This window comes from Ammospiza nelsoni, chromosome 3 (genome assembly GCF_027579445.1).
Source record: "Ammospiza nelsoni isolate bAmmNel1 chromosome 3, bAmmNel1.pri, whole genome shotgun sequence".
NCBI classification, from domain to species: Eukaryota; Metazoa; Chordata; class Aves; order Passeriformes; family Passerellidae; genus Ammospiza; species Ammospiza nelsoni.
In genome coordinates this window covers 47,264,201-47,277,897 of record NC_080635.1, presented here as the reverse complement: position 1 = coordinate 47,277,897, position 13,697 = coordinate 47,264,201, and the positions used below count along the sequence as shown (strand labels likewise).

Sequence of the window (13,697 nt, the reverse complement as noted above, 5' to 3'; positions counted from 1 at the left end):
CTGGAATATAGGCTGTTCTGGCAGGAGCTTTCCAATAGTTTCTTCTCCAATTGTCTTCATCCCTTTTTTGTCTCCTGTATTCCACTTCTGCTTGACCCATCTAGAGTCACAGAGCTGTAATATAATTCAAGCTCCTGAGGGACTTCAGGAGGACTCTAGTCCAACTCCTTGCTCAACTCAGTGAAAACTGTGAAGTCAAACATGTTGCCCTGAACTTTATCTGTTCAGGTCTTGAAACCCTCCAAGGATACAGATTCCACAGTCTGTCGGGGCAGCCACTCCTGCTGCTTGTCTGAAAGTCAGAACTATACCTGATTTGGTTTATTACCATTTTCTCTTTTATTTTTTTATTCTTTTGTTTACTTTATTGCCCTGCAAATCCATGAACATCTTGCCTCCCACATTTTGAAATCTTCTTTCAGGTATTGGAAAAGTTCTTCTAGCCACCTCCAAAATTTTGACACCTTCCTTTTTTTCAGTCTGACCAAGCCCAGCTCCTTCAGCCTCTCCTTATAGGGTGCATTCTTCAGCCCTAGTGATATTGGTGGACTCCCACTTGACTCACTCAAAGTTTGTTGATGTCTTTTGTGTACTGCAATGGACATGTTAATCATAACTGGACATAGTAGTCCAGATATGCTCAAAAAATTGGAGTGTAAAAGGAAATAATATGAGTTTCTTGTGATCTTGAAAAATATTATGATTCAGAATTCAGGAAGCACATGAAAAAAATCTGGAGCCTATTTAGTGTAGGCTTAATCAAAAGAGAATGCACTCATCTGTGTCAGAGCTCCCTGGCAAGCCCTGTCACCCTTGTGTGAGAAAGCTTTTCTCTAGAAAAGTCAGCACATTTCTTCTTTGTTTTTCTCTCATTCCACCAAGATACATAATACATGCAAAAATAAAAAATTTTTGAGTTGGCAATAAGTTGCAATGGGAAGAACAAAGAAAAGCTTAATAAAATTGAAAGGCAGATGAACTGAAGCAGTAAAAAAAAAATCTCACTGGCTGACATGATACAGAAAGCATTGATTCAAATTTCTGATTCAAGGATAATAGCATTTAGCAGCTTGAAATGAATGAATAACAACAATATATGAACTTTTTATATTAAGGGCAAAGTTCAGATGGGAATTTACAGACATTGCAGGCACAAGGAATAAAGCAGCTCCCTTCCTTCTGTTAGAGAGATTTCTTCTAGGCTTGCAGCTGGGAAAAGTCTAAGTAACATTGTGGAGTTTTACATCAGGCTGGAGAGCTCATAGCCAGAGAAGGTGTGTTGTATTTTAGGTGATGGTTCTGTCTGGAGGGACAAGAATCGGTTTGCTAAAGATGGGAATGACAATAAATGTTTGGTATCAAATAAGCCCTGTAGTGTGCTCTCAGTTAATACTGTCCAGATCCCCTTTCTTGTTCCTTTCATGTGTTTGCTGGCTTTGGATTAGCCTAAACTTGTCCCACTGCTCCTCCTGTATCTCCTATGTGAGTCAATGTCTTCAGGTGAGCAAAGGGTGAAGGAGGGAATTTTTTTGGATGCTAATGAAGTATGGGTAAATAAATAAGCCTTCTCATATTGAAAATAAGAATGGGTGAAACATAAGTGAATGTCTCTTTCTGTGTTTGTCAGCAAGAATACAGACGTCAGGACTTGAATTTCTTTCTGTGTGATGATGCTTGACTGCAGGTTGGGTGCTGCAGTGGTGCTTTTAATACAAGACTGTGCTGGCCATTACTGACAGCCGTTATAGGCAATAGGAACAAATGAGCATTTCTTAGAGGAGGAATATAAATCTGAGCATTATCCAGAGGGGTTGTGGTGTCTCACTCTTTTGAGTTATTCAAAAAACACTCAAAGTTCTCAGCTAGTAGCTTAAGGTTTCTCTGCTTGATTGAAGGAGTTGGACAAGATGACCTTTGCAAATACCTTCCTACCTCAACTGTTCTAGGAACCTGTTATTATCCTTTGCCATTTTTCCAGTAATAAACTTTTGAGGACATCTCTATCCTTTACAGTAGCTCTGATAAAGCTACTGAGAAAGATATCATGTAATTAGAATCAACTATTTTAACATGTAATCAGAAACTGTTCTGAAGAAGAAAAGCAGGCTGAACCATCAAGGTAAAGGTGATAGCTGTTTTCAGCTTCAGAACAAGTGAGTGAACATTAAGGCTACCTTTTAATGTCAATATAAGTAGTGGAACCACAGCTACAAGTGGGACATGTAAAATCTACTTGTTAAGGAAAGTGCTGTGTTTTTTTGGTTGCATCATTATGTTACACAGAAAAAGACAGCTCTTTCAAGATGGTAGGACTTTGAGAACAAAGTGGTTGTCTGCAGGGTATCAGGTGAATATTAACCACAAAACTAAATTGCTGAAAAAACGTTACTTAGCTCTTTAGTTTATCTTTCTTTTTTTTCTTGAAACAGTTGAAGCTCTGCATTTGGGAACTCTGATGGCAGCACATGGCTATTTCTTCCCAATCTCAGACCATGTTCTAACTCTGAAGGATGATGGCACCTTTTATCGATTCCAGGTAAGTATTTTCAATATGTTCTTGACTTTCACAAATAGAGCCTGAAAGGCCTTACAGAAAAGTTCATAGCAAATTTAATATACTTTGTTTCTTACATAACCTGGTAAAGAGTAGAAATTCTCCTAAAAGTAACAAATTGTAGAAGTATTTTATTTATAAATTTTCAGCAAAGTGTTGAGATGATAATGGCTATTTTGATATTTGGAAAAAAAGTGTGAAAATGCTGAGTGTGTCATGAAATAAATTAACGTACTATTTTTGAAATGTAGTAAACTATATTATGTTATTGCCTCTTATTCCTAATATGGTCTGAATTTAGAAAGGGGGAGATATTTTAAATATCAAGTCTGTACCAGAAATCTGATAAATAATGGAATTAATATTTATCTTTTTTTTTATTTTGTGAGAGTTTCCTTACTGGTAACTCAGTAGTATTGGAGTAGTGTGTATTCTTCTAGCAAGTGCAGAGACATTTTTATATTGATCTGTCAGTCTCATTGCATACAACCAATGGGCAGATGGTTCAGAACAAACTGGAAGCATAAATATGTACATATGTCTATAACTATACTTGCACATATATTATTCAGAAACCCACATAGGTGTATTTCATTATATCAGGTTTCAAACTAAGGCCCTGAGAGCAGAAGTGTTGTTTTCTAATAATGACTAGTGGGCTAGAATTTTGCAGAACAATATTGCCAATGACTTCAAACAAATACGACTGCAAAGTACCAGATTGTGGCTTCAATTGAAAGGATTCACTTTGTTTGTCGTGTGCCACTTTTGATAATGGTGGCTGTGTTCTGTATTGCTCTTTCTATTTAGTGGTATTCCTGGTCAGTATCCCGAAGAGCTGCTCTTAGCTCTTGTTTACATATTTATTGCTTTGAAATGACATGATGACTCTCACTATGAACTTAAGTTTGTCAATTCTTCTCTGTTACTTCTAACTGTATTAAATATTCAGTAAAATAACATCTGGTAGAACAAAATCTATTGTCTTCAATATATATACGTCTAAATTTTGTCTTAAAGATTCTTTTAAAAAGAAGTCATCAAGAACGAAATAGTGCTCAAATTGTGATCTTTCAAATGCAGAAGAAAACTGGTGATTGGAGACCAGTCATAATTTCAAACATTGTATTATATTAATCTCTCTACAATACTTTCACCAATATTTTGGCTCAAGTCTTGTAGACCTACATAAGGGAAGAGAGAGACTTGTAATATTCGTATAAATCAAAATCTTAGCATGAATATAATTAAATATGCACAGCACAGTCTGGCAATGAAGAGCGTTATTGCATACATTCAAACAATATTATCCTATTTTCATATTTAGATCTTGTGAGTCAGACTGCAAAAATGTTGTTCTTCAACAGAGCAGAAAGTTAGATTTGTACATGGGTAATACTAAGAGTAAGCATTCCAAGCCTCCTCCCCTAGATCCACAGTTACCTTTGATTCTGGAGATACTATTTGAAGGAAAAGGGATTTTTTAAGCTCATGAGGCTTCAATCTACTCAGTGCTCAGTATAAAGAAGAAAGATAGCACATGGTTGAAGGGGCTTGCTGAAGTGCTTATAAGGCAAGTGGAAAGGAATCATGGAGTGGTTGAGGCTCCAGTTCTTGGCTTGGTGTCTAAATAAGCAGTGTCCAGAAGGACAAAATATACAACAACTTAATTTTGTGGAGAGTAGTACTTACTTAGAGGAGTGCTTGTCATTGAATTCTGCACAGCTGCCTCCATCTCCAGCACGAGAAATGAGCAACTCTGCTGGCATGGCAGTCTGACTGAAGGGGAGTATGGACTAGAATTATCTGCACCATGGACCACTGAGAGCCCTGCAGCTACCCTGCTTTGAGCTTTCCTCACAGAGGCCCACAGCCTAAGTTTGGACACAAAACTTCAGTGAGGGCTAGATTGTATAATCTTGTCAGTGTATTTACATAAGTTAAGAATTTGGCACCTATCTCACAAATGCATATGAAATAAGACTCTTTAATCAAGTGTTGCTCAGCCTGTGTCCGCTGTGTTTGGCTCGTTTGCTTTTCTGTGATACTTTTTGCATTGCCATTCCTATGCCAACAGCATGACTTTGTTGTTGTGACAATGCAACTTTAGCTGTTAATGTATAGGATGAGAAAAAATTCATGGTGGTGACATATTGTTAACTGGAGATATAACAGCAAAATTTGTGTGCTTACATCTCCACGTTCCCCACCAAAATAAGGCTGGTATAAAATCTGTTACTGAACTGCTAAATTAGAAGATGAAGAGAACATATTCAATGGGGAGGAAAGTTTGACTGCAAATGTGTGAATTTTGCACTAGAATAGATGTTCAGGTTCTCTGCACATAGTACCCTCTTGGTACTGGACGGGATTCACAAATTTCCAGATATTTTGATAAAAAGAGAAAACCACGCACCTGCCGGCACTGAAAAATTTGGAAGCCACACCGGCAGAGAAATCTTTGCAGTACAAAGACCTAACCTACAAAAAACAGACTAGCTATAGTAATGTTCTCCATGTGCTTGATGTTTTGTTCTCAAAAGGGTGACACATTCCCTCCTGACACTAAAATTATCTCTAGCTTGTTTTAAACCACCTTCTGTTGTATAGAAATAGCTAAAAGCAGTGGAGCTTCATTTGGACAAATACCCTTTTATGGGCAAAAATTATTCTTTTCCAGTTATTACTTTTGCCGTCAGGAGGCAAGAGTATAGTTACATCTGCTTTTTTATATAATATGAAAAAAAAATTATGGATCATTCAGTGACCTACTCAGGTGTTAATTAGGTTTGTTTCTGTGATATCAATTTAATTCAAAGGAGATGAATATAAATATTAATTGCCTTATTAAGAGAGGAATCTTTTTATTAGACTCAATAAGAAAAAGCAGAAACAGCTGCCTTGCCTTTTCCTGGTAATTTAAACCTGTGACCAAAAAAGGAGCTCACCATCTTCCTCTACCCGAGACCAAATAAATTTGAGGGGCCCAAATAAGAAAAGCAAGCTGCATCTTGGAAAAACATAGCTTCCCTGGGCCAGGGATTACTCACAGAGATATTTCATTTATGTCCACACAAATGATAATATGTCCATGTTGGTGAGGAATGCCTGACTTGCCCTCTCAGCTGGTAAGCTTCTGTAATATCATCCCACAGAAAAATATGCTAATTTCCTCTACAAGCCCTGAATGCATAGTGTCTCCTGATGTTAATTGTGAAAAACAAACCATTTCCCAGTATCTTTTAGCTGTAAAAAAATTCCTAGGATACCCGAGACTAGTGAGAGTCACACTCCCATTTTTAAATGAGATTACTTCATGATTTACATTAATTAATTTTCTGAGATGAGGGTTAGGTTTTGCTATTATTTTGTACCTTTTAAGATGAAAGACACAAATGTATGAGGAAAAGTATGCAAACAGGAACAGTTTCTTGTGAAAGCAAGAGTGAAGGTAACAGCAAAATTAATGGACCTTGGAAAGATGAAGGACTTTAGTATCTTCTCCTGTTCTGCCACTGGGAACACTTTCTTGACAAATGCATTCAATTGATCTGGCCTGGTTTTCCCATGCCTAAAATTGGGGATAAAATTATATAGGAATCTCTGTAAGGATCTTGAAATATCTTTGTTGCAAAATAGTTTAGAGTGCGAAGTGTTGTGGGCACCTCATGTCTCAGGTGGAATGACATTGCTTTACACATCTCTATGAGCCAGCCTTACTGAGCTGGCTCCTTCTAGACTTGTTCTGGACCAACCTTTGGCCATTCTGAATTCTGAGTCTGTGGCTGAACATCACAGCTCTTCAGCCACTCTCCAGAGCCTTTCTGGATAATCTACTGTGCCTTCAGGGAAGGATTTTATTTGAAGCCAGATTTTAGAAATGAAAAAGAAACAAGTTATATTATACAGAATTTGGCAGATTTTTTTGGCAATTGCAGGTGTGATAACTAAGTAATTGTCTTTTCAGATCAGGCTTGGTATACACAGGTTCTGTTAAGGTTTCTGAGGGAAAAAGATTTCAAATCCATGTGTCTTTCTGACTGCCCCATCAGTGCCACTTTTGATTTTTTTAACTCCTTACTCAGACACACTTTGCCTCACACTGCTTTCCATGCTCATCCTCTTTTTGGTTAGAAAAGAGGAGCCACAGAGCCAGAATCTTGTTTCCAAATTCCTCAGCCTTTTTTTTAATTATATTGAGCTAACCATGGAGCCCTACTTGCTTCCTGTATGGGCATGACAGTGCTAGACTAGCGATCTTACCCTTTTACTTTACCAAGAAATCATGCTTGTGAAGTGAAATGAATGTAAAACAGAATGCCAGTGAAATCCGCCATCCATCATGCAAAGCATTTGAGATTGTGCACAGCCACTTTTCAGCAGAGGCTTCATTTCTGCTGTTTATAAAGATTCCCTGGTGCCTGAGAGAAGAATAGCAGTAATATGCAAAGGTTTATAAGTGGTTTGAGTACTCCCCTCCATCCAAGTAATTGGATTTTAAAAAATTTTGTGGAGTGGAATGGAGCAGCTTCAGAGACAATTCTTTTCTTATTACTATCAACAAGGGGAAGCTGAAAGATGCCTAGTGATTTTCTCCCTTGGTTATAGACTTTAATGCATAGAAATTAATAATCTTTTACAAAAGCTGATGGGTAACACTGATTTTTACAAGCGGCTGTTTCATTAGCTCAGATATTGTTATTGATTAATTTTGAGGTAAAGCCGAAGCAGATCTATTTACTTTATCACTGTATTCCTTACAATGCATAGCAGCCACTGCTGCCAGTTTGTTTATTGTGGAATATGTGCTATATTTCAGGATTTTGTTTCATATGACTTTGTTACAGAAGGATTATGGATTTATGTGGTTAGGTTTATTTAATGATATTAGTGTATAACTCAAGAGAACCAGTATGTATTTGTGTGTGCAAAACTAGTTTTCTGGTTAAAGGGCATGAAGATCCTTATAATGTTTTGCTCAGCTTAAATGTATCTGCAATCGTATCTGCAGTGCTAGGTAAACCTTGTTTCACTTGCTCCTGGCTTGTTCTGGCTGCTGATTCAAGTTACACCTACAATCAAGCAAAGTGCCTCAAAAGCATACTGATAAAAACTGGCAGCATTATTTCTGCCTGGGCTGATAAACAGTTCTTGACTTTCCCATAGCCGCTCTACCGCCCACCTTCCTTCATCTGCAAGTGGGATGTCATGGCAAAATGACAAATGTTCCCTCTTTAATACTTCTTCATGATGAACTGCTTCATATTTCCTTCTGAGGAAAAGTAAAATTCTTAAGGATGATAATTCCTTCAAGTTTTCTACACTCATGACAGATAACCAAACCACATCAGTATTTCATTATCATCTCTTTGAAAATGGTGGAGTTATGTAATGTACATGCTAATAAATGTACATGTTATATCACATCCATAGCTCTCCTGGGTGAAATCTTCACTTAGGAGCTTCTAGATCGTGAAACCAGGCACACAGATTGTGTAACATTAATTGTATGGGAATATTTGACATTGCAAGGGATGCTGTAATTATTTTACAGTGTATTTGGATATGTGATTTGTAACAAATAGTTGAACCAAGCTTTGTTTGCATAGTCCAGCAATTTAGAAGGTAATTTATGTGAGCAGAGCCTCCCTGCATTGCTGTGGGATATTTTTAATAGAACAGATGAGAAGAGGCAGGTTTTTTCCTTTGCACATGCCTCCTATTCTCATTCCTGACCTCGTTCCATTAGACCAGGGATCTTCTTATCTGACTCTTTTTATTTCCTAATCCTTCTGTGTTGAACAAAGCAAATCTTTTTTCCAAAGTCTTCATGGATAACCTCCCTAGCAAGTTCTTCTCAGAAATTGTTAAATATCTGGAGCGTGAAATTGTGCGGAGACTTTTGGAACAGAAGTGGAAATGTAAACTCAGCGCTTGCATCATGGTCACGTGTCATGTGATTAAACTGTTTGATGTCTATAAGGAACAAGGTATATTTCAGATTAAGACCAGAATTTTATGACTGTTAAAGCCAAGCAATTAGACAAGAAAATGTGGAATATTCCATTGGAAAAACATCAGTCATTTTAACTACATGCATGTTTATTGTTGGTGCTTTTTGTCTATACAGTCACAGCATTGCAAAAGTCCATTAAGCAGAAACTGATTTTACATCAGGCTTTATTTTAAGTGTCCAGAATTTTCAAGGGTCTTTTTTCCTTGATGTTTTGGACTTTCTTTCTGTTTAAATTTTTATCTGTACCTCATCGTATTTTTTGCCTTTTTTTAGGAGAGTTTTCCTAATCTCTGCACACATCAATGCTATTTCCTGCTTTGAAAATGTATGTTAGATATCTACTCTTTGAATACAACTTTATCAGCAGCTGTAGCTGTATTTGAGCACATATCTTAGGGTGATACCATAAATCTTTACTAGCTGGTAACAAAGTATTGCCTTGGTCAAAATACATAGCATCTAATGTTTATTTCTCTACTAGTAGGGATTTTGCACTGTCAGTGACCTAATATGCTTTTGAAAAATCCAAATATTAGCAATCCTTAGCTTTCAAAGATTGGAAACATATAGAGTATTACACCTGTTCAATCTAAAGAGTAGACATAGAAACATTATAAAAGAGAAAATTTTAGCTTTATACCTTTTCTGGAAATACCTCTCTTCCCTTTGCTGTAATCTTCTGAAGCTCCTCAGCTTTATGCAATATTTTTAAAAATAACTGTTGATGTTTCAAAGGTTACTTGAATGAATATTTTTTTCCATGTATAAACTACCCTTCAGGTAATTGCACCCCTTCAAACATCATGCAGATAATTCAGTACTTTTGATAACTCTCACCAGTTATATAGTCATTGTTACAAAGTCCTGGAGACAGAGGAGAAAGAAAAATACCAGAAGTATTTAATCAAAATATTTACACATGCATATAAATCACAGTCCTGGGGAGCCAGGAGTCGTTCTTTAGCTTGGTGAGGCTTTTTTTTTGCTTTTTTGGAAATAAACACAGTTTACCAGTGTGAAAACACAAAAAAAATCCTTAAGCTTTCTGTGCTGAATTTCATCAGCCTTCTAACCTGAACTGTCTGACCTCATAAAAACATTTCCCTCTCTGAAATTTTTTTTGCCCTGTGCTTTGCCCTGTAGCTTTATCTCCTTGTCCAAATTAATTTTGGGCATGTTGGCAGAGCTGATTGCTGGCAGAATTGAACTCTGTTCCCTCTGGGGGGCAGCTGGCTGGGGGCCAGCCCTGGCCGTGCTGCAGCACTGAGCCATGAGCTGCGCTTCTCCAAGTCCCATGAAACACATCCCAGAGGGGTCAGGGCTGGCAGGGCAGGGACAGCTGCTGCCTGCCTGGCTCAGAGCCTCGGCAAGGAGACCTCATGCCTCTGTGAAAGACCTCTGTCTGCCCACCATCTCCTCCTTCTGCAGACTCAAACAAGGAAGGCATTTAATGATCTTCTGTACTTATCTCTACTAGCTGTTATTTGAACCCCTTTCTCATCTTGTAATGTCTGCCTTTTACTGGGGTTTCTTTTTTGCTTGCCCTATCACACATCTTTGAAACCTTTTAATATGGCTTATCGTGTAGTTTGTTAATTAAAACTCATGTTCTGTTTAAACTTTTCTGCTTTTATCTCCCTGGCACAGAGACGCTTACACTCATCCTTAGTAGCCAGCGCATTATTTTCTGCTTTTTCCTCAATCTCTTCTCCACATTTAGGTTGCACCTTTTTATCCTTCAGAAAAGCCTTGGTCACCTCTGCCTCCTAGCGAGCTAAAGTGACAACGTTTCACAACACTGAAGATCATGTCCCCTTTCCAATACTGTGTTTAGTGTCCACACTGTTTCACCCCCAAAGTGCTTCACCCCCAAACTTGCACCCCCAAAGTGCAAGTTTCAGTAAAATTTAAATGTGTTATTTAAACTAAATGCTGAAAAAAGTACTCTGGCCGCACATAGCTTTCCATTTATATATGAAACAGCAGAGTCCTCCTCCACCATCACTAACATAGTTGTGAATATATAGTATTTGTTCATAGCCTGCTGTGAAATGAGTGCTGAAAGTAACCTTTGGGATTTTTCCCTAAGTCAGAAGATGGAATTTGTTTTTAATTTCAGCTGGGATAGGAGTATATGCAATTTGTCATGAGAAATCCTACGGATGCATGAGGGGCTTTAATATGGACTTTACAGCAAGTATGTCCACAACTGGGAGTTTCAGCCGGAGAGCTGCTTGAGCAGATATGGCTTCTCTGTATTTAGTAACCCTCACTACACACTTTTTTCAGAAGCACTACTTGAACCTGTAAACAGAGGTTTATCTTCCTTTTAGCAGAGAAATAATGTAGCTGTGCTTTTCTTCTTGGGCCTCTCTGGATTTACATTTTGTGCTCTAAGGAAGGACTGTTCTCACTTCCTGAGTTTGTAAACTGTATATTTCAATGATGGTGACTTTTTGCTTTATATGAATCACTCTTTTAAATTTTATAGTTGCTTCTCCAAAATGTGCTGAGTACTGCAATTCATTCTTTAGGAGTTAATCTTCTTTCTATTTGTGCTCATATGTGCTTCTACTGGTCACTTTGATTTCAGTGGCACTGTGAAGGAATGGTTGATTGGAGAATTACTTATTGTTGGTCCCTTAAAATGTACCAAATGGCTTTTAAGAAACACATCTTAGCCTTTGAAGTTAGCTTGTGATAGTTCCTTTTTTATCCTTTAGCTCCTTGATGTTGCTTGATAAATAACAAGTTCTAAATTGGTTCTATTAAATTTGATGTGTCAATGTTACAAAACCAAGAGATTTTTCACAATATATATTTTATTTGACAATTGCTGTGAATGTGTCACCCTTCAGCCCTGTAGGTTTCCAGATTAACATTAAAACAGTTTTGAAGGGAAGTGGGCAGCAAAGAGGTTTCCATTTTTGCAGCTGGGAGATTTTTGAGAAAAAAACAATGAGAAATAGGGAGTAAAGCAGAAGGTTTTCCTGACGGACCACCTGTGTTTTGAAATACCACTCAATCACTTCACACATTTAATGAGTTGCATTCAACTCCTCAAATATTATGTAATTCTCTGTAGCTGTGTGTATATGTTTATGTATAGATGCGTGACTCAGTCACAGAATATTCTGAATTTGAGGGGACCTCCAGGGATCATCGAGTCTGATTCTTAAGTGAATGGCCTGTATGGGGATTATGTGCTCTATAAAAATGTTATAATATCCATTTTTACCAAAAGTTGTGATTTAAAAAATGAAGTCATTTGTATGAAAATATCTATACAGTCTTATATTCTTCATTTGTTTGAAGTGAATTCTTTGAACAATACATGTAGCACAGCCTTAATAAGTATAGTGTTGAAGTAGTTTTTGATACTTTGTCTTTCCCTTAAAAATACTCCACATTTCAAATCACAACCAAGTAAACAATTATTAAAAAGGAGGTGTTGATGTCTTTGGGAAAACAGGATGTTTTTAGAGGCACTGTTAAACAAATGACACCTGGGAAAGATAATTGAATATTAATCTGTGAATGAAAACTCTCAAAAATCAAGAACTGACTGAATTTCAAAGCTTCTTCTGTCTTTATACCTCTAAACCTGATTCTCCAGGACATGTGAGAGATGTACTTCTAGGGAAAATGTAAAAGACAACCCCATTATCTAGCCTTGTGGATTTTGTTCCCTTAACTTTGAGAACAAAAACTCCAGGTTTTTTTTTCTTTTTCAATGTCATTTTTTTTCAATGTCATTTCTTTTTCAATGTCTAGCATGATAAACAGGTGTACAAATGTAATTTTCTGTTCTGATGCCAATTTCAAAAATGTCAAGTTAACAGTTTAATAGATCTACCAAAAATATAAAATTATTCTGAAAACCAGTAACAATTCACGGACTGTATAATGCTTGTATTGTCTAACTTGAGTTTCCTACTTCTTTTTTTTGCCTATAGACACCCTATTTTTGGCCATCAAATTGTTGGGAGCCGGAAAACACAGACTATGGTCAGTCTAGAAATACTTCCTATTTCTTTTGGAAATTATGCATTTGGTTAATGAATGTTTCACAGCAATCTGTCTTGTTTCACCATCCTACTGTTTAAAACATAATTATATGTCATGTAATTCCTGTGCAAGAGCTACTGATATTGAAATGAAAATGTTGCTACCTTTTTCAAAGTTTGTCAGAAGCTTATCAAAGTCATATTTTGGAGTGGATCTGAGGAAAAAAGAAAAGAGCCCAAGTCCTAAAAGTCAAGAGTCATCAAAACCTACCTTACTATTTATATTCTCTGTTTGCTCCAGCAAGTGTAATTATTTACAATGAGAGAATCTCAGTGAAGCAGAGGAGACTTTATTGATGGTTGTGCAATGCTTATTATGAGATTGAGAACCAAAGATTTGACTAGTTTAAAACTCTTATCTCCAATATACACCATGTGGAAAATTACTGATTATGAAAACTAATACAGTTCTAATATGAACTGTATTGGAAAATACAGTTTATTTTTTATATGCCTGTGACTTGGGAGTTTATCAGTATTATTTGTGTATATATATTATTATCAGTATATATTGTAATTACTGATGTGTGCTTAGACAGCAAAATCTGAGGATAATAGGTAGCAATGTATTAGGAAAATATATTATTAAAAATTATAACAAAGTTAGGTTCTTCTGTACTCAAATAGTGACCTAATTTTTAAAGAAAGTGTATCTATGAGCAGCCTCCTGTTCATTCTAATCCAAACTGTAAGTACTGAGCTCATCTGAAGACCAGGTAACTGAGCATGTACATGATAGGTTATGTTCTCAAAACTTCAGACCATGAATATCTCATTTTACAGTTTTTCAGAAATGTAGGTGAGTGTTCACTTGTAATTTGGATTCTCTGCCCTTGGGAGCCAAAGACTTCAGGATGGATGGTTCCAATAAATTCTTCCTTCCTTTTTAGAGCAGGCTTAGTTTAATTTCAAATACATTGCCAAATAAAATAATTTTAAGCCGAAACTCTCAGCAGAGCTGCATCTCTCCAAGGTATAGTTTGAAAATGTGACAGTTTCGTCATCCTATTGGAGTAGAAAAGTGTTCAATTTTTCACTGATATTTGAAGATGTCCAGTAA

At 36.8% G+C, this 13,697-nt stretch overlaps 1 protein-coding gene across 8 annotated transcripts in view; it reads left to right on the top strand.

Annotated features, from left to right (window-relative positions):
* The window catches only part of RGS7 (regulator of G protein signaling 7), a 249,872-nt gene that overhangs the window by 145,306 nt on the left and 90,869 nt on the right, over positions 1–13,697 (top strand). For all 8 annotated transcript variants that reach the window (XM_059468138.1, XM_059468139.1, XM_059468137.1 and 5 more), the window contains exons 5-6: positions 2,430–2,536; positions 12,527–12,578. In XM_059468138.1, coding sequence (XP_059324121.1) covers positions 2,430–2,536; positions 12,527–12,578 — 159 coding nt within the window. The remainder of the gene's footprint in view (positions 1–2,429; positions 2,537–12,526; positions 12,579–13,697) is intronic.